The sequence below is a fragment of the Nylanderia fulva genome, unplaced genomic scaffold (assembly GCF_048542155.1).
Source record: "Nylanderia fulva isolate GAGA-0341 unplaced genomic scaffold, ASM4854215v1 Scaffold28, whole genome shotgun sequence".
Classification (NCBI taxonomy): domain Eukaryota; kingdom Metazoa; phylum Arthropoda; class Insecta; order Hymenoptera; family Formicidae; genus Nylanderia; species Nylanderia fulva.
Window position 1 is genome coordinate 1907449 of NW_028190347.1, and position 22470 is coordinate 1929918.

General features: G+C 37.2%; 1 protein-coding gene across 4 annotated transcripts in view; it reads left to right on the forward strand.

Moving 5' to 3' along the window:
* Rbp6 (RNA-binding protein 6) overlaps positions 1-22470 on the forward strand; it is a 590474-nt gene that overhangs the window by 531908 nt on the left and 36096 nt on the right. For all 4 annotated transcript variants that reach the window (XM_029311221.2, XM_029311220.2, XM_029311223.2 and 1 more), the window contains 4 exons: positions 2387-2469; positions 3219-3303; positions 9689-9721; positions 10624-10707. In XM_029311221.2, coding sequence (XP_029167054.1) covers positions 2387-2469; positions 3219-3303; positions 9689-9721; positions 10624-10707 — 285 coding nt within the window. The remainder of the gene's footprint in view (positions 1-2386; positions 2470-3218; positions 3304-9688; positions 9722-10623; positions 10708-22470) is intronic.

A 22470-nucleotide genomic window follows, 5' to 3' on the forward strand; every position in this document is an offset into this window, starting at 1 on the left:
GAAACCCGTTAGATATTCCTCCCGTTCGATTTGCATCCTCGTTGAACAAAGGAGAAGAATACGCGATAATCTAGCGACCTGGGAGGCCGCTACGGTAATTCCGCGCCATTGGAACAGCTTATGGAACATTTAAGGAGTTCTCGATGGGCCAAGAGGATAGCCTGTAGAAAACGGGCGAAAGATATTTGAAGATTTTTTTTTTTTATTGAAATGAGGCGCATCTGCGGCGACCAGCTGAGCACGCATTTTTTTCCTCGCCTCGTTCAACTCTATGGCGGCCAGTCGGTTACATCCCTCTAAGTCGACCACGGCGCAAAAATGGAGCTTTGCGAGAAGGCTACGGGGTCCCGGTTACGGAGATAAATTTCCTTATGAAAATTCGAATTCGATCGGGGGAAGAGATACCCCCGCTCTGTTCGCGATTTATTGAGGCTTTTGTGAATCGCTGACCGTGCTCTTACATGTCTCTCGGTCATTCTTTGTCGGTTTCAACGCCGTAAAAAGAAGCGCGTCTTAAAAATGACAAATCTTTTATCCTCGAAATTGATTAAAGACTTGATTTTGTTAAAAATATTTTCACATATTATTTATTATTATATAAAATTTCTCGGAAATGAATTTCGTTAACAGAATGAATCGTAATTCTTCACTGCAGTCTAAGGAAAGCGATTCCTTGATACCTTATGCAATACCGCTTGAAAAGACAAACGCTATCAAGGAATGTCAACGGTGGTCCACGACGCCGCACTACGCTCGTAAGGGAGAGAATAGTCAAAGTGATGGGAGCAGGGAGCCCCGGAGCAGGGTAGTTAAATGTTACCGGTGTCAGGACATGGCCTTTGTGTTAGGGGAGTGCTTGGGCTCCGTGGAGTTAGCTAGACTGGCAGAGTACTATAAATTACATAAATGAAGTAAGCCCCTTCCGCGCTCAAACGGACGTCTTGCCAAGTTTATAACTTAATCACTCGTGCTACCTCGCAGCAAGAGGAGGAGCTTAGGTGGATGAGAGGATGCGAGAGACGTAACGGAACGCTCGAGAGATGGGAGCGGGTATGTCGGAGACAGATAGCGCGCGGAGGATGTAAGAGAGAAAGAATCCAGGCGGAGAACAAGCCGAACGATTAATGATGTCAGCATTGAATAATTGAATGTGTCGCACACATATTGCCTCGGATCAACACGGCCAAGTTTTTTCCTCCGCGACTTGTTTGTTTTATGTATAAGAAAACGTCATCTCTTAAATTAGTAATTAACTTTTCAGTCATCTTTTCATTCATTACATTTATCTTTCGGTCGATTATATATTCTAATTTAATTTCTAATTCTTTTTTAATTATTTGCCTGAATTATATAAAGAATGTACAGAATTTGTCTTTCCTTCTTTTATCTCATTATTTTCTACGTTCGCTATCTGCTAACATTTAAACTTAAATTACGATATACATAATTGAAAGCTTCTGTTTTCATTAAGCGTTTAAGTTCTTTCTCTCTACACTCGAGAGAAGATAATTTTGGAAAAATATGGGGAAAATAATATATAGAAATTAATTGTTTCTGCAGTCTTGATATCTTCATGGACTAGAATCGTGCATTGCCGGCTTATATTTCTCTCGAATGACCGTATCGGACGCTTTTTAATTACGGGTCACCTAGCGTAGTTTTAGCAACTGCTTCAGTATGAAAACATTAACTCACTAACTCCTTATCTTAAACAACATCTTGCGCTAAATTCGTATAACTCGCGCTCGCCAGATATCTCGAGTCTGAATTACTAGCCAGGAGAGAAGCGCCGGCGCAAGGAAAGAGCGAGATTAAAATCGCCCGGAGAGCAATGCAAAGTTTTTAATAACCCTTGATGCTTGATTAAGTTACGGCTCTCTCTTCGCCGGCTTGCTGTCTCTCCTTCCCGCTGTTCGTCTTGGACTACGGAGATAAATTTCGCGGAGATTTCGCTTAGACCGCGTTCGAGCGGTACGAGGGAAGAAGCGAGGCTCGTTTGCTCCGTCAGCTAAATTAATGGAAATCTGGATGGTTTCTTATTTCCGCGAATATGCAAGGAGAACCGGAGAGCTTGCGTTCTCGCCAATACCGGTTACTTCATTCAAAATTATGTAGATATATTTATTAATGCGGATTGAGATCCGGTTGAATGTCAAGTACCTCTTTACTCATAATATATGATAAATAACTTATTTTTTTATTATTTAATGTGCGATATATCTATATATGGCACAAATTATTATAAAATTGAAGAATTTGATAGAAAAAGAGATAATATTGTATTATATATGGAGAATAACTATACATATACTTTTGTCATTGATTTCATATATTCTTAATCTGGTATGTAAACCTAATTAACGAGACTTTATGTGATTTCTTTTAGGCTTTGGATTCGTCACGTTTCAAAGCGAGGATGTCGTCGACAAAGTCTGCGAGATCCATTTCCATGAAATCAACAACAAAATGGTAAGTCGTTAGTAAAAAAAAGTCTGTTTCATAGAAAAAACTAAGAGTATTCCCTTTACTTTAAGTGTCCGCAAAGGTCGCATCAAAAGATATCTGCTCCCTGCTTGCAAATAGAGCATCGAGCAGAATTAATTTTCCATATAATTTTTCCGAGAAAAGTCTTTACGTTATATTTGCATTTGATACGCATGTGGAATATACATGCAAGACTATAGTTATATATATAAAAGATTGGAAAGGAGCTGGCTGTTGGATTCTCTAGAGAACTCTGTTTATCTACTGTTACAACAGAAAGCTTTTTCACGCGTCAGTTAGGTATAGTATTTTCTTGATGCCACCTTGTAATAATCCCGAAGTAAGCTCGCGTGCTCTGATCCAATTCAAAAATCTCTTGAAATCTCATCTTCAGCAGTTACTTATTTCTTTATGAAATTTTCCAAAGTATTGATCAAAAACTAACAATCCCATAAATGAACAGAAGAAGTTTTCCCGAATATAAATAAAGTACGAATAGAATCGCTAATTTTTCTTTACACTTCAAGGAGATGATTTATCACAATCAGTGACACACACATACACACAAAATTAGACAGACAGACAAACACACACACTCTAATGATTCCGAAAAACAGTAAAACATACGAAATACCTCCCGAGATGTATCTCAATCATCAGCCACCTGTCAAATCTCGTTCGAAGCCGGCGGACGCTCACCCGTCACCTTACCTGTCTCTATCTGACATTTCAAGGTCGAGTGCAAGAAGGCACAACCGAAGGAAGTGATGCTCCCGGCAAATCTGGCCAAGACGCGAGCGGCCAGCAGAGGCGCATACGGTGAGTTGGTGATGGTCGCGACACCCACCCCTGCCACCTATCGCTACGCGCCGTACCCTCTGCCGACGGCGGCCGCCGCCGCTGCACACGCGGCCGCGGCGGCCACCGCCGGACCTCCTCACCACCACTTGCTGGCTCCGATAGTCGCTACCGCTGCACCGAACGCGGCCGCTACCTACCAATACGCGGCCGGTGCTGCCGCCGCGCCTACGGCCGCCGCTGCGGCCACCACCGCGGCGGCGGTCTACGACGTGAAGCGCGCGATCGCGGCTGCGGCCGCGGCCGCGGCGGCGGCCTCTTACCGCCCGCATCCGGTCGCGGCAGCATCTCGCGCCGCCGCGCTTACCTACTCCATGAGCGATCTACTTGGCGTGCAGGGCCTCGACATGGGCGCCGTTTACCACCCGATACCGACGATCGGCCTATGACCTACGATACTCACGCCCCTCTCGCGGCCGCAATAAATCGTCGCGCGATTCTCCGGGGGGGCTCGTATTCTTGCGTTTGCGCGTCCGTGTAGATTGTTTCGTTATTTGCTAGATTTGCATTCGATCGATCGGTAGACGTTTTTTTTTGTGCGTTATTCTCTACTCTCGACGACGATGTTTTTCCCCGGTCTCGTTGTATGGAGGATAAATCGTAAGGATCAATTTAGAACAATCCGCGCGCGTCGAAGGACGATGTAGTGGCGTGGTTTTGCGAAATGCAAACGCGAAATTGTCTCTAATTTTGTTCAGAGATTGTATTTTGATATGTGCCAAAAAATTAGATTCTTCGAATAGATATTATTCGCATAAATTACACAATTCAGAGCTCAATTAGTTGACTATATTTTTATATAAAAGAAATCAGCATTTTATCGAAATCTATCTATGTAAGACTCAATTGGCCAACGTACTGTTCAAGATACGAGATTTTTACTTCTTTACCCTAGTTGTAGATTCCAATAAAAGAACTAATCTTTTTCATAGTGCATGATTAATTTTTTTCGACGAAATATTGCACTAGATTAAACGATGTTTTATACATTCCTCAATTGAGACTGTTTTAGACTTCGTTTTACAGTAAGTAGTCAACGAAGAAAATCGAAAGTATTAATTAATATATGTCGATTATAGAGGAGTGATCGAACAACCGGATGTGATAGATATCGATATCGAAAAGTGCAATATCGTAGATTAGAAAGACAGCTCTTATTTTCCAATTCGAGATACATATCGAGGACGCGATACTTTCGCGGAGCTGTTCGCGGTTTACAAAATGTTCGGCAAAACTGTGATCGTAGAAACAGAACGCGTAGCAAATTGCAGATTTATTCGACGCGTAGTATAGTTTACCTATGGGGCCTCATTTTCTTGTAGTGAAAAAAATTAGACAACGAGAACGTATCACAAAAGACTGGTAGTTATTTCGTAGATAATTAGCAACGCAGGTAGTAGGACAATAAACAAAGTGTTCAAATGTAGAGAAAAGAAAAACGGACCGAAATGATCCAATGTTGCTCAATAGTGAAAAATCACCGTCGCGTCAAACGTATCTCCTTCGGGGATTGTCTTTCGATTTATATATTTGTAATGTTTAATAAAATGCATAATATGTAAAAATAATTTAATCATTTATGGTATATAGCAGAATTAAAATACATATAATTAAATTTGAAAAATTTATTACTTCTCAAAATAAATGATGTTAAATATAAAAATAAAATTCATGGAACTCTTGATCTTTTGACCTTTAGAAGCTAATAATCTATTCTGACGTTTCTCGATGTGAAACACGTTTCTGTACGATCGTAATATTTTTAATTTGAAACTGGTACATAAACACATGTCGAAAGTTTATAAAAGGTCGAAATAACAATAATGATTTAAAGTATTGTATGCTGATATTTAATAAAAAAGTATATATACTATATATATTCTTTGAAAGGTTAAATATAATTATAGAAACATCTTAATTAATGAAGATAGGTAAAATGGACGAAGAGAGAGAGAGAGAGAAAGAGAGAGGGTAACTGGTACAAGTCATGTCTAATCAAGTTTCGATCATCTACCAACGTCGATAATTAAGTTCTCGGCGTCCATCACTTGCCGTTAAAAGCATTTCAATTAAAACGTTGTAGAACTTAACGCCGACATCGAACCTTCAACGAAAGAGAAACGATAGGACGATAGGAAATCGAAGGACAGGTGAGCTCCTGTCGTGCGACGATTTTCAGGTCACCCCGAACGGGAAAACGAAACGACAATTCCCCGATGGAGAGATCGTATGTTCGCCTGGTGGCTGTCAATTCGTTGGTAGAACTTAGTTGAAATTTTAGCGACGCGAACAAAGCTCTAAACGTAGAAATGGCCGTCTGCGAGGTTACGCGCGACGAGACCGGATGATAATAATTAGAGAAGCCGCGATGAAAAAAAAAAATAAATAAATAAATAAAAATACAGTTTCGCGTTTTTTTCGTGGCTCGTATTTTCGAGCGTCGTCAAAAACGGCAGGATATTTATCGGGGCGAAAACAATCGTTCGCTCAATCGGTGAGCGCGCTCTTCGTCGAGGCCGCGTTGATTACTGAATATTTTATCAGAAAACAGAAATATAAAATAAAAAAAAGAGGAAAACACATTCCCAGGTAGCGGTGTGCCGCGTGTGCCGCGATACGAGCGATAATTGAAGAAAATCAATTAGCGGCGACGCGCCGACAAAAAAATTGTCGGCGATGCGATGAGGGGGCGGTTAGCGCGACGAGAGCTCGCAGCAAATGGTCGGTGTGAACTTCTCATTTTGTCGCGACTTCCGGAATATTTTTCGCAAGTGACTTCATGAAATTTCATAATTTCGAAGAAAGAAGGAACTCAGAGAGAGAGTGTTCTCGAAACGATATTTAAGATACTCAGAAAGAAAGACACAAATTCTTCGCACTATATCTACATATATGTATATACATGCATACGTGAATCTATATACATATACGCGTATACATATAATATATTTATATTCTATATACTTTGTATGGGGTGTCCCAAAATTAACGGTAATGTGTCCATAACATGTTTTATGGATAGGCATGAGAAATCGAGGTTCGTGAAATAGAAAATTAAATAATTTGGTGAGAAAGGACATTCTACATATATATATATGTGTATATATATATATATATATATATATATATATATATATATTCTAGAATACAAATAAATAATATAAATGAGATGAATTTTATTGTTTAATAGACGTGAAAAAAAATTGTCATTTCAAACTTAATTATTTATTGCTTGAATTTTTAATATTGACAATATCAAGCCGCTAAAAAATAGAAAATAAATTCCGAGTGATGTATATCAATGATTTTCGGACATCTCGTATAGATATGTACCTAACGACCCATTATAGATTACGCCAGACGATATATAAGTTATATTGTTTTGTATATCTTAACTATATTTGGTAATACTATAGCATTTGATATTGATATCGATCTATTTTGTGAGAGCCGCATATATTACACCTTATAGTTTTTTGTAATAGATCAAACAGATATACATATCTGGGAGCTATATATATATATATATATACATATCTATCTATCTATCTATCTATATATATTTAGGTAATTAGGTAAACATTTGTGTTGTTACCAGACTTTAGACATTATTGAGACTCTAGGCGCTCTAGGTTCGATTAGTTGGAGCGAATCAGTTTTGGGCGAATTAATATACTATGTACACGTTCCTATACCGTTGACTACTAGTGGACTATAGCTTTTGGGAAGTCACTATATAATATCGTTAGCTTAGATAATACTTTAGGCACTTCTTCGCGGAAGATCGTATGCAGGCTTACTTGCAATTATCGACAGAAAAAAATTGTTGAAAAAAAAACTAGAATTCTGTCGTAACATTCCTACTCACATTCGCTTTAGCAAATGCTCATTCACAATGAGTTTTTTTTTCGAGAAAAATGAAGTATAAAGTGGGAACCTCGGCGTCTTCCGCAAAGAACACGCATTTTACCAGCGGCTTCAAAAGAAACCTATTACATTGTACCTATTTACTTAACGAGCTATATAGCGTTACATAGTACATTTATATTACGTTACACGTAATATTATACCTTTCTATATAGGATACATACTAAATATATATCGTGCGTATACCTGTCTATACCTATGCCTCAGAAAAGTTCCCCAGTATTCCTACTCATATACTACTTGTTACATAGTACTTAACTCTTCTTAAACCACCATAGTACCGTTTATCTTGATAATAATGCGTGAGACGTGTGTGTCCTAGACAATACGTACTTAGCCCGAGAGGCGCAACACTGTCAGTTTCGTAAGTAGAACAAACTTTGAAGAGATTTGTTTGAACGAAACGAGCTTTCGTTCTGTTGGCCTTTGTGATGCTTGGCTGGGGCCGGATTTTGGTTTCACGGGATTATAGAATATTCGACTCACGTATACTCGTGTATATATACACGAGTATATGTTTATATATACATATATATATACAGACGACTTGTAACGGGGGTGCAGAACGACTCAAGACGGAATGCACCCTCGATACACGGCCTCGCGAATGTTCTCATCCTCCCCAAGTGGAAACGCATCAAAAGGGGAAACATAAAATTCTAGTAAGACTAGCTCAATGAATTCCACGTTGCCGAAGCTCCATCAATGTGACGTAAATGTTAATCGACCGGCAACTCGATCGTAAACTCGAGCTGAGACAGGCTTTATGCGCTCCTCGGAACTGCGAGAGACTGTTAATGTTAATGTCGTACGTAAACGTCTGCTCTACGTGAGATCGATATGTTGCATCTGAGAAAGTACACAGGGTGTATTATGTAGATGCCGTATAGAAAAGCATGCGCGTAATTCGCGCAAGAATATTCTATCGTAGTATCGTCGAGATCTATTTACGTGTGTTTCGATGAAGTGATAAAAATATATCTATAATATTTATGCTGCAAACACGATTCCATTGAAATAAATGCGAGATAGTACTCGACGTATACATGCAAATTTTATTGTAGCTCGGAAGAATTTAGAAAGCCATTAAGACAGAGAAAGAAAAGAGAGCAAAACGATAGTAAAATGCCATTGAGCGCGCTTGACGTAATCAAAACCAGCCCGGTAGAGAGACTTTAGGTACGGAATTACTAATACTATTAATATGTATCAGTGTATATTTTAATGGCTAGAATAAATGCTCTTATACTTTTTCCATCTGCGTATATTGTGAGAGCAACATCGATATGGACACTAGCATAGTGAGTCAGTAGTGTAGTATTGTGGTCGGTGTTTTTTTTTCAATATTGTATCGTCAATATATAAATGTGGTAGTGGTGTCGATAATATGCCACACATATACATATACGATGTAAAAACAAAAATGAGATCGACGGATGTCTATCGACACATCAACATGTTTTGTTCAAATTATTCCGCAAACAGTTTGTCAGAGTTTGTGGGGCAACAATCGAGTAGTGGCATACTACCGACCCTTAGTCGATATCTAATAAGCTATATAGAGAGCCTAGCAAATATTACTTAACGGTAAATAATTAACCAATATACCTTTGGAGGCTACAATAACCATAGTTTATAGGAGGGTTTATTTTGTCGTAGATTGAAGACACCTCGGCCGCGCGTAGTTACTAGTACCTTGTCACACAGTTTAGTCGATGCGCTATATAGTCGATGCGATATACATATATAAATAGTCAAAATCTTAGTTGTGTGGTCTTTTGAATTAGTATCGAATTATGAAATTTCATGAATGCCTTGATCTCTATATCATTCTCTTTTTTACTCTGTCTCTATATCTTTCTTTCCCTTTCTTTCTCTCATTCTCTCTATCTATCTATCTCACACACATTTTCTTACTCTCTGATTAACCTAGAAAGCTTTTAATCCTATTTCTTCTCTTCTTTTCTTTTTACGTTCTCTTTATCGTTTGAACCTAGTCATCCGTTACACTTAAATCGTTGATCCCGACGAATTTCTGCAACGCTTTGCTTCATACATTTAACTTATATCTCCATGTACATATTCTTAAATGTCTATGCCTATCTTTCGCCTGCTCGAGGAAAAATATTGGTCTCGTGGTATATAATTCTCATGGAATTGGCACGTGAAAACTTCATTTCCAACGTTAAAGCCACTTCAAAAGTTTTCGAGCGATCAATATCTTTCTTCGTACGTAGTTGCAGAAATTTTGATGGAGACTTGAAATCGTTGTACTAACGAACACGCAATATGAATGAAGGGAAAAGAATTGAAAAAAGTGAAAAGAAAGAAAAGAAAAAAAAAGAAAAAATGTGTTGTATTTACAACACATTGATCTATTTCGAACCTACGTTTTAATCGAACTTATTTTTCTTTATAGATTTTATGTGGTCTCTGGGAGCATTACCTGATGGTGAGTATAAAATATATATGAGATTATATCTGGTAAACTCGATACTTACCGACGGCTACTATTATAACTGATGGACATAGCTAAAATAATAGCGATACCATATAACTTGACAACCTTGATATATATAATCACTTATTTCATTGCTTTAACATGTATTCTATCTTTAACATATCTTTTAATTGACTGTTAAGTTTAATTTATACATTAATACTAAAATTAGTTTACTAACTTTATTAGTTTCTATATTAATGAAAATTGAACTCGATGATTAATTAAAAGAATATAGATCAAGTTATATAATAGACATGATACTTAATAAGTATAATTTGATTATTAGCAGACTAGATAAAATTCATCCCTCGTTTTTTATATTTTCATTAATTATTGATTCAATGTAATATATTTAACAAAATTGTGCTAAGAAAACCTATCAAAATGTTTAGCTATTCATCTAGATTTTTCATTATAAAAATAAAGAGATAACAATTTTTTAAATATTTTATTATAAAGTCAATTATGACTGAATATATATTTTTTTATTAGTGACCTGCGATTTATGAAATAAGGTAAAGAATATTTTCTAATCTTTATTAAATCTTCTTAATTCTTCTCAAACTTTTCAAGATATAAATAATAAATTTAACAATAATATAATAAAATAATTAAAAATTATATATCCATAAAACTGAAGATATTAAAAATTATATGCTTTCACATATTATAAATCGAAACATATATAATTATAATAAAAATAGCGGCACTAAAAGTGCAAAAGAGTTTAAACGGCTTTTTACATTTAACAGTATTGAAAAGCGCAAATCACACAGTTTCGAATATGAAAGGGCAGGCAATTGCGCATGAAGAGAAACGAAGAGAATAACAATGGAAATGTTCGTTTGCAGGTTTCCCAGCGGCAGCGTACGCGGCATACGCGGCGGGCCGCGGCTATTCTGGGTACCCCAGTTTCGGATTACCCTACCCGACAGGTAACCATCTTAGTCTTAACCATCTTAACCACCACAATGCGGCCCACATCGCGCCCCTGAACTTGAACTTAAACCTTATACAGGCGCAGCCTGCGCCCCACCATAATCCGCCCACCCCGACACCGCTCTTTTACCATCCCAATCTGGACCTCTACAACGCCATGCCTCTGTGAACTAACTCGCCGACTAACGGTGCCGACCCGAGCTGTGTGCGCGCACTCTAACCCATCGCTACACGCTAATTGACTATGCTGTCGCTTCGTCCATCCGATCCCATCGCGATGAGAGAGCGTGTTGCGACGCAATTAATTATGCCGGGCGGGAGATAGGCTCCGTGTTACGGAGAAGATGTGCGATTTGATTGCGTGGCAGAGAACCATGCAACGTATGCGTGGAAACTGTACGCGAGACAAGTGGTCCTCCATCAGGGGTTGCAAATTCCCGATGGGAATTACAGCCCGAAAACGCTAGCAGGTTCCGCTGAATGTCGCTGTATTCCTCTTCGTACAGAAAAGGACGATAAAATTCCTTAAAACATGGGGAGAGAGGGTTCATCCTTAAAGCAGGGACAGCACCGATTTCGCAAAGTTTCGGACTGCTCTCGACAGCGCGAAAGTCGGGATAGAACAGGCGGGAAGGAAACGCGAGGACGGGAGCGCGAAAAATGCTACGTTAGTGAGAAACTTTGTCTGGTGTTACAAGATATTCGGGGATAAATTATTAATGTCGAGCGGTGTCGGTCTGCCGACACGACTGCTCGCTCCGGCTGCAAAATCGGTCTCGCTTCTCTATGAAAAGTTTGTACATTATTGGAGCGCGTATTCGATATTTGTCGCAGTGTTGCTTTTGCGTATTTTCTTACAAAACGAGCATATCGTTCGGGCAGCAGCCAGCGGTGAAAATCGTACAAATCGATAAAACTTACTATATAAAGTTTTCCGGCCGCTTTAAGATTTAAGAACACTGTAAAGAAAGATTTACCACTTCGATACGTATTGATAATCATTTTAGTCTGCTCTATTTATTTAATTAGCAAGATGGATTTTATACGATTATTATTTTACAATTATAAGAATTTAGCAAGGCTTTCAAAACAAATTTAAATTTCGGGCTAGACAGACCTTGTTTGAGATGCGTCAACTTCGAGGAAAATTAATTTTATTTTGTTATATTTTATATCTCTACTGTTTTTAAATGGCATTTTTTAAAAAGAGAGAACAATAGATTTCATGGCATATAAGTAATCTATTCTCTTTCTCGTTCTGCGATAGACAATAAATCACCGGGTGTTTGCGAAAAAGTGGCGCTACCCGTGGATCTGGAATTTATTGAGCTGTTATAGCCGCGGTGTACTATTGACTCTCCCTCTTGTGTTGAGGCTATAATTTTTAAAGAATTTAAAATCTCCAAAAATCGCGTATATTGTATATACGAACGTAAAATAAAGAATGTAAGCAGAGAAAGAAACGCGCGCTTTAAAATATATTACACCAAGTGTAAAATGACTCGTAATTCACGAATGACTTCATTCAATTTATAGAATGTATTATCGTTTGAAAATATTTCGGTAAGCCACTCTATGTGAAATCAATCATTCCTTTCAATAACGAATTCATCGCAATAGCAATCTCAATAAAAGCAAATATCCAATCAATGTTTGAATACATGAGCGAATGCCACTAAATATTGAAATAGCCGATAAAAGTTATTAGAAAATACTTTTGCTTTTAAAGCGTGTTTATTAGCCAAAACTGCATAGCACGTAATAAAACCAATATTATATATTTTGCAAATACGCATCAATATTTCGAAAATACGATGTCAGCGAAATTGAGTTCGAGCTGTTCAAAGCTGTTTGGCTCGGTTAACGAATTGTGAAATCGATCGTAATATAAAATGTGCGGCGGGAGCAGGGTAAAATGTCATTGTTGATATCTGGCAGAGGTAACGAGTACATATCGATTGACAATGATACGCGAGGGAACCGCATCGCGGTCCACTCTTATGGTATACACACATTCATACAGCTACTTGCACGTATATGTACGTACGGCTATAGCGATTAATAGAGTATCCAAGGAAAATGAGAGAGAGAGGAAGAGAGAGAGAGAAAGCACGTCCATCTTTCAATATCGACCTATTGAAATCGAAATGGATGATAGCTTATTGGCGAACCTTTCGAAGTTTTCCTTTCAAGCCTTTTTTATATTGCATTCGCAAAATGAAACTCACAGACACATTTGGTTAAGTTGCATTCTCTAGAATGCATCTCTCTTTTGTTGCAAATAATGTCGCGAGATGTTTATTCATATTTTTTATGGAAATAATAAATTATTTAGCATATATTTTCGCGAATTGTCAAACTTTATTCTATTTACTTCATTTCGTTTCTCATTTGTAATAATCTTTTTTTTTTTTTTTTTTGACGTCATTTAATTATCATTTCAGTTTTTACTGCTATTTTGTAAATTTTGATTTTTAATACAATTAAATGGAAATTTACGAAATACTTATAATAACAAATTAAAATATTAATAGAAGGAAGTTGTATTGTTCTAACTTATCTAAACATGAATATCATCCGTGAATTTTATTTAAAAAAATTTGGAACAAAGAAATATTTCCTTTCTAGTTATTTTTTTAAAATTTGCAATAAATATTTGGACAAGAATTATTTATAATAATTATAATTTTTGTCAAAAATTGCATTCTAAATTAAGAGATTGCATTTAAAATTTGATAAAAAAATGTATACATTATTATCTCATTGTTCTTATTTAAAAATTTTCTAATAAATTAAAAAAATGTTTTCAAAGTTTTCTTGGTTTATTTTAGCTCTTCAATTGCGTATACTTCGTATAACTATGACGCTTTTTTAAAGGCTTTTTCATTCTTGTTGACGCCTGCCAGAACGTCATACACGCTATCGCTCTCATGTGTTATGCTTGCTTGTCTCTATCGCTCCCCGTCTGGTAAATGTACGCACGTTTTGTTCCGCGTGTTCCGCGAAAGGCGATTGCGATCGAAGTTACGCATTCCCCCATAATTCTAACCCTCGTGCACGGTTTACCGCTCCTCTGTGTCAAGCATGTAAAGCGGTAATAACGCGTCACGTCGTTAGCGTCGGACAAACTGCGACCGGTGCCTCGTCACGATCGAGATTAATTAGCGCGGGAGATAGTATCGCGTTTTGTATTCGCGCGAGAATGCTTCGAGAAAAAGCGAGACGCAAGAGATTCCTCTTCCCGTCGAGGAATCGAAATTCACATAGTACGAAGAGTATATCGATTTCTTAAAACAATACATATATACGCGGATGGGAAGGGAACTCATAAATAATGTATAATGTTTTTCGGACATTGACCCGTCCCTCAAAAGGTCTGTTCTCCTTCGCCCTCCGTCATGACCTTTCTTTACGAACCAATCCTCGCCCTTCTCCAGGGATGCGATCACTGCTTACAGAATCGTTTCCAATTTCCTTCCGCAATTCGTTACTTAAAGCATTTGAATAACTTTCCGTTCTCGTGTGGAACCACCTTTCCAAACCTCTTCGTCCATGTTTGATCCTCCCATCTCGACTTGTCTTATTGCGTACAGTTCACGAGGCATGGTGGTAGAAGGAAAAGTGGATATCATCCGCGATGATTGATCACTATAGAGGAGTACTCCTCGCCACCCCCAACCCCCTCTGTCCGCCTCCTTCAATGTATTCCCAATGTCCGAAAAACATTCGTTTGTTAAGCCACCCTCTACGCAAACACGAGGAATGGGGCGATCTTCCACGCAGGAACGAATCCGACATGGGGTTGGAAAGATATTTCTGAGTAGGGGGCGGCGATGTATATTCGGGGATATATTCGCTTCGCGGGAGAACTTCTTCAGGGAAAGTCTTCCCGAACTGCGCAAATATTCTGAGGCGAAGGCAAATGGCAGTCGTGATTTAACGATCATCGCTAGACATTCACCTTCGCGTCACGAAACGAAAGCGCCGAAGGATTCGCGAACTGAATTCGAGAACCGGTTCGTGTTTCAGATATATTGATAAATATTCTTTGGGAAACTTATAAATGGGAGAGACGCGCGCGCAAAAGTTGTTTTCGCGAAAATCAAGTCACACATTTCCACCGATAAATAAATAATATTGATTTGTATTACGTTATACGTGATATATTAGATTTCGTATTTCTGTTATTATGGAATTTAATTTCAATTTTTAAGATTCAATGTTTCATTATAAAATTATCGCGTTTATTATGAAAATTCCATTAATTGAAAAATAATACTCCGTTATCTATCTCATTGCTTCGACATTTTAAACTTTCCATCACCATATATGTTTAAAAAAAAACAATGTATATTATGAAAATATACATATTAACGGATAATATATATGATATCATATATACAATATTGAATCACATTATTGTGATTATCAATCAAATTTCAAATATGAAAATTATAAACAAATTCGATTCTTTCATTTGCTTCTTTAAATCATATCCCAAGATAGATGAGATGTTTAGTGCGTCGGCTCAACGTTATGCAGCAAAATCGCTCTAGTTACGCTGCAAGTTTCCCGAGTGCGAAGTAGTTTCCGAAGGTAGTTTATTTGTTAAATATTGACGTGAGATCGGCATGTCTCAATTACGTATCTGAAACTATACTACCGTTCACAAATGCCTAAAGAAGATATAATACATATTACATGTGTAAAATTTACGTGAAACATTATCGATAACTATAAAATTAGTTGTTTTGTTTCTATATAGGTTTCAAAATACGTAACATAAAAGACAATCTCTCTCTCTCTCTCACCCACACACATACCAATTTCAATGTTCACATAGTGTGAAATGCGTAGTGAAAAATTTGAATAAACGCGATAAAAGAGGAGGCATCGCTTTCGCAGTTTGTCCGATGACACGCTAAATATTCCAGCGCCTAACAAAGCTCCAATTTCTTATCCTTGCGTGAGTCAACGTTTTCGGCGACGTATTCGATCGTCAAACTGATGAAAACGGGACGAAGAGATAATGTAATAACAGCGAATCACGAAATAGTAATTTAAAAAAACAATTGGCAAAGAAGAAAGAGATTAGAAAATTGATAGTTTTAGATGCTTTTTGAGATTATCCCCTCTTTTTTTCCTTCAACCGCTCTTAGCAGAGGAGACAAGTTACTGCGCGGCTATTCCGCGGAGATACAGCAGAATCATTCCCGAGTAGAGAGCGAACACAAAGATCGATGTTAGAAGAAAGAAAGACGCTTAATCTTCGTAGAGATGCGAGAAACATCGGTAAAGAGAGAAACGCGAAGAGAAGGAGAGATGATGGGGCGCAATTTCTCGCGAAGATACCTGTCGTTTCTCGTGATACGCGTTAAAATAACTTGCCGCTCGGTTAGATTCTCTCGGTTTGGTCGCGAGACGGATAGTGAAAAGACCGAATCTTTTTTAACCCGTGTGACCCGCTTTTTTTACGCGGAGAAAATAACGAGCTGCAACGTCTCCATATTTTTCCCGGGATAACGCCGCTTGAGTAGGCAACGTAACGACGACGACGATTTCCTCTTAGAATGCAAACGCGATATAACGAGCTTGTCTTCCCTTCCTCGTTGCTCGAGGAAGAGCGGTAGTCCTAGACGCCTCATTGAACATCAGTCGGTTTTTCCGAGAAAGGACACTTCTCCTTTTCTTTTCGTCGGCTTACTCCCTCGTCTGCGTGCACGGACTCTACGAGAGTATCGGGGCTGTCCTTCTTCTCATCTCTCTTTCTCGACGCGTAGCGAATCTATCATACGAGGATCAATTTTCTTGCACGAGAACCGATTTGAGTTCGTACGACTCCTCGGTCCGGTTGGATTATACGGAATAGTGGAATATCGGAGAGAGGAAAGAGGGCAATCTCGTTAAGAATAAAACCAGCGCGTGCGCTGTTAACGAGAATATTTGTTATCCATTTATTGTGCGATTGACGTCAATATGTTATCAATGCGATTGTTCTTTCAGATTCTTGTTTTTTTTTTTGCTCTTCCTTTCAACACACCGGATTGTGCGAACAACGCGCGCCATTTGTAGAGTGGGTTACGGTCGATAAACGAGAATGAATAGGGACTTAAAACTCATTATTGTCAATTAAAACCATCCCAATTTTTGTCTTCAATACGCATTCTTGTAGATACAATGAAAAATTATCTGTTGGAATCATCTGCTTTAGATAATACACAATTTTACGTGTTAATGACTTTTTCAATAATAATAATGGCTTGATATATATTTAGTAATCATATATTGCTATCCATTAGAGAAATTAGAATAGTGTTTTTAAAATCAATATAATAAATTTCTAAAAACAGAGAGTTTAAATAATTTAAATTAATATATAAACTGATATACTGACAAGTGTTCATGTGTTGTAAAGTACTTACAGTATATCTCTAATATTGTGTTGTTCTCCGTATTAAAGTGCTTTGTAGAGAGAATGGTACTTCAATCTTCACACAGATTCTTCTCAGTCAAAGATTGAAAGCTGACTAAATAAAATTTCAGGCAATCTTGTATATAACACGTAGTGTGTGTATAACTTCCGTTCCAATATTCGACGATCGTGCGCCGACAATATAAACAAATAGTGTCAGTGCGAAGTTATTGGAGTGGGGCTATCAAAAAGTCTAAAGTTTTTCAGTCAGTTGTTAACCTTCGGTTGAGGAGGATCTGTGAATGAAGATTGAAACCAACACTTTTACGGGGAACAACATAAATATTACGAGAAGTGTACTCTAAGTATTTTATAAAATACAGATATCTGACAGCTTGCGCATTTTCTAAGAAAAATGTGTAAAAGGTTACATTTTATTTCTATATCTGCAGAATGCAGATAATATCTTACATTAAATTATATTTCGCGAACAGTAATTTATAGAACTACAGTATTAACTCAATTTCACTGCGACTCACTGTAGCTTATATATCATTTTCAACACGCTTCAATTTACATCTCGCGCGCGTCGCGTTATTTATTTATTATTTATTACCCTTAATATTGCAGCGCGTATTTGAGATAACAATATCGAGTGCCACAATCGATGGCATTTCTCCGAAAAACGCATTCCTCTAAACGCAAAATATTTCTATCCGCATTCGATTCGATTAGAGAATGAGAGGGAGAGAACGAGGGAAAAAAGAGGGAAAAAAGACGGGAATTTTTTACACGCTCGCGATTCGCGTACATACACGCGAATCGAAACTCAGTCCTTTCAAAAGCCGGGTGGCTGGGGCAGCTGCGGCGAAGCGGAAGGGTTGCGTGGGTAGCAAGGGGTGGCAGCAGAGGCGCACCGTCGTATTTCACAGTCATTACCGTAACGTGTTACCGTGCGCGCTCGTTGCGCCACGCAATAAATCGTCGGTTACCGTTACCATACTAGTGGATGGGAGGGATGGAAAGGGTAAGGAGGATGAACACGAGGGGGTTATTGTGATGCCTCAACCTGCGTTTCTGCTAAACCTGCCGCTCGTAACGATCGCGACCTCCTTTCGATCTCTTGCGCTTGAATCATTCCTATTTTTTACGCTCTTTTTTCAACGAAAACGTGCAATTCTTTTAATTCTTACTATATAATTGTGCATTAAATTTTAGAATCTTTTTTGTTACAAATGGTAATTGTTTTCGTTTCTTTCACTTGTAGTGTACTTTATTATACGAGTTTTTAATAATTGTCATTACTCGAGCAAATTGTCAATTATCTAAATTAATATAAAATAATATAAATTTTCTTTTATCTACAATCGTTTTTAATATGACAAAAAACTCAAGATAATTCTATCTCTCTCTTCTTTAGAATTTAAAAATTATTGACGAAACATTTTGATTAAAATATTGTGTTCTCGCAAAATAATTATATAAAAAAATATTATTTTATAATTATATGCTTGTTTAACTATTTTAAAATTCTTTAAAACATATACGACTTTAAAAATAGAAACATTTATATATACATATAATTTTTTAAAATAAATATCATGAAATAAAAATACAGACCATCACAGTATTTCATTTAAAATTTTCAATTCTCTCCATGATCTAGTTTTTTTATTTTTACTCGAATTGTCAACACTATGTGTCTAAGAGCATTCCGGCATATGGACAATCGCGTGATTGCTTTTATAGTATTAATTCGCGACAACCTCGATTTGCGTTACTTTCGAGGACGTATCATTACATTTCATCGCGTAACCGTGACGAATTTTTCTTTTTTTCTTTCCCCCTTTTATTTCCGTTTTTACGCTTCTGGTCTTTGTTTCGTTCCATCGACGGGCAATGCACATAACTCTCGTACTCTTTCCGCTTTCTCTCTTCCGTCGTTTTGGTCTTTATTCAACGCGAACAGCCGACTCGCTTCCATTGGCGAATTCAAGCCGCGAGTAGATACCACCGGAAATAAAACCTGGCGAACGAGGGAGAGTAAAAGAGATGGAATGATTTGAATTTCAATTATTCTTGCCTGCGATACTGCAGTTTCTTCGCGGATGCGCGCGAATTGATTTCGTTTGTCTTAAATCTTCACGAGTACGACGAAAAAAATCAGATTCGATGCAACGATTAGAATTTGCAACGTATAAAGGCAGCTGAGAGGAAATAATGAGAAAAAATAGATATGCATTGTATTTACATATACGAATCTACGTACTGTGCATTTATTGTTCGCAATAATCGTCATTTCTTTAAACCATGTTGTCAGCAACCTTTATTCTTAATATTCCCTATTAGCATGTACGAATGTGTTTGACAAATTAATTAATAAAAGTGTTTAATTGAATAACACGAGAAGAGAAAACACTGATTGTGTGAATACAGCATTGACGTAAATAGTATTATATTTTAATCTTCTTACTGTTGTTTATTTTTTTCCAATGCAGTTTGCAGAATGCATAAATTTTGAATATCGCAAACGCAAGAAAAACTTGGTGCGAAATAATATATTGCTACAGTGGTTGGAATGAATTCTACGGAACATTAATGCCGAGTCCTTTTGACCGCACGATATCGGGCGCGAAATGCTCTCTCCTACATTCGCGCACCGACGAGAGTTATATTTTCTATGGATCGTGTATCTCTCGCTGTATTATATATATACATATATATATATGATACATATACACACAAATATATACGTAAACCGTTGTACATATCGTTCCGCGAGGCAAGGCTAAGGTAATACGTTATAGTTTAAGGAAAACCTCAACTCCGCGCTAAGAATCCCAAATATCCGAAGCTTATATATAACGCCGTTTCGGGAGATTTACGATATCGCCGTCATGCGAGAGACACATTCAGTATATACGGCGGCACCTGCTCGCGTCCCGGGAACACAAATGCAAACTTGCCCTCGCAACGTGTTGCGTACGTACAAATATGTGCGCGCGTGCACGAGAGCGCGCACACACAAAGCGCTCGAGAGATTTCGTTCCGGAAATGCACTGGGTCACGAAAGTCTACGTACATCCGAGGAAACTTCAAGAAAGTGTCAGAACTGACGTAAGGTTCTGCATTTTTGACAAGTATCCATGCTTCGCTAGGAACAAATTCAGCCTTTCGGAGAAAAAAAGCATCGAACTCAAAAATATATGATACTAAAGTAGCAAAATATCTTAAGCTTGCTCCCCCGCTAATCAATAAACTCTATATATAATTAAATATTACACATTTTATGTAAATATATATTTTTCTCTTTTGGAAATGTATTTAACGTTTTATAAAATTAATTTATAAACGTTTTATACAATTTTTGTGATTTTATTATTTTTTATAGAGCACATATGTTTAAAACAATGCAGGAAAATGGATTTTATTTCATGTTAGTTTTGTATATTTTTGGAAATAAGATATTTGCTCCGTATATATAGATATATTTGTTATACATTTATAATATGTTATTAATTTTTTCTTACTTCTTCTCTCCTTTTCTTCTCAAATTTTTTAAACAAATCGCGTTTTATATCTAAATTTATCTCTTTTTTACAACTCAATGCTTTTGGGAACATCTTGTAAATACGCGCAATTGTACAGTCATTTATTCACATTGCATATTATGTATACACGAGATAAATAAAAAATAAATATATATGTATACAAAGCGCGGAGATAATATATACAGAACGCGGGTGATGTAAATTAATGTTGCTCATATTTGTTGAAATACGAATTGTCTTGTGAATTATTAATGGAATATTATTTATTTCTACGATGTATAGCGATCATTCGCCGGTGATAAATATGGAATCGCTACGATTAATATAATACGCGGCGCTACTCGTTGGGCCGATTTTTATTGTTTGTTATTAGAATGAATGGATCTCGCAGGATTTGCAAATGCATTTGCAGTAGACACGACGCTACACCTAGCTCGATAAATATTGTGTGTAGTTTTCATTAAGCGACGCGAACAAAAAGTTTGCATCTTGAAAATTTCAACTGCAAAATAAATAGCTACATAATACATAATTCTCAATTTCAATGCAAATTTTTCTCCGATATCGTTCTAATCGATTCAACGCGCGAATATGACAAATTTATAATCCGAGATATTGAACTGGCATTTTTGCGCGTAAATATATATATATATGTTTCGATTTTTACAATCACTTGATAAAATGGAACATTATTCGATAGCTATAATACTCAGAATATTTATGTAAAATAAAATGAAAAATTTACCCGTCATATTTTTTGTATTGGAATGAAAACATTACTGTATAAAATAATATTTGCGTGAACTAACATATTTTTATGTATTTCAGAATAGTCTTTAAAATTAATATTTAATTTTCTTTCCTCTGATTATATGTCGCTATATGTTGAAAGTGCATCGGACTATCTCATAATGAATAAATAATTCTTGTTAAAATCGCCTATGATAATAATTTTATCGCTTGGAATAACCATTTGCTGTTAACATAAACCGCACAAATTTTGTCAGCTTATATACGTCACGTTAGAGTGAGATATCACCACAGTTACCATCGAAAGGTTAATCCGAGACTGTATCTGTGTGATATTATGTGCAACGAATAAATATTTTTATTATCGGTGACCGTCGAAAGCCGAATTTCTGAATTTTGCCACTGAAACAGTCTGTTCTCACGTGAATCGCTTGACCGGAAATTAAAAAATGTTCACAGACGCATGGCTGGCAAACTCTGTGGTCCTTCGTCAAGCAAAGCGTCGCCTGCCTCTACCCCCATTCCATTAGGTACTGCCAAACACAAGAACTTTTTTTTAAAAACAAAAAACCATACGCACGCACATACCCATCGCATATCGACATACACGAAACCTTCGACAGAAATATCTCGCGCGAAAAAGTGCTCGCCCTCCTGCAAAAGCATTCACTCTCAAGCAAACAGGAATGAAGGAATAGCAAGGAAAGAAGCTGGTAAACGCGTAAATGCCGAGGCAAGGGAAAGAGAGAGAAAAAAAAGGGCAAAAAATAAAATGGGGCGAAAAAATAAAAAAGATATGGAAGTCAAGCGACAAGATTTAATGGTTCTCCGATGGAAATCGAGTGCTATCCACCTTCTCTCTCTTTCTTTCTGTTCCTCCACTTTGTCTTCTTCTTCTCGTTCGCGTAGAAGTAGACAGATTCCTTCGTTAATTTGAAAAGCGTCGGAGAATGAAGATGAGCGCTCATCCGAATCTCAGTGACAAGGCTACTTGTATCACGAAATTAAACGAATATTGTAAAACTCGTTTTCTGTGAAATATATCA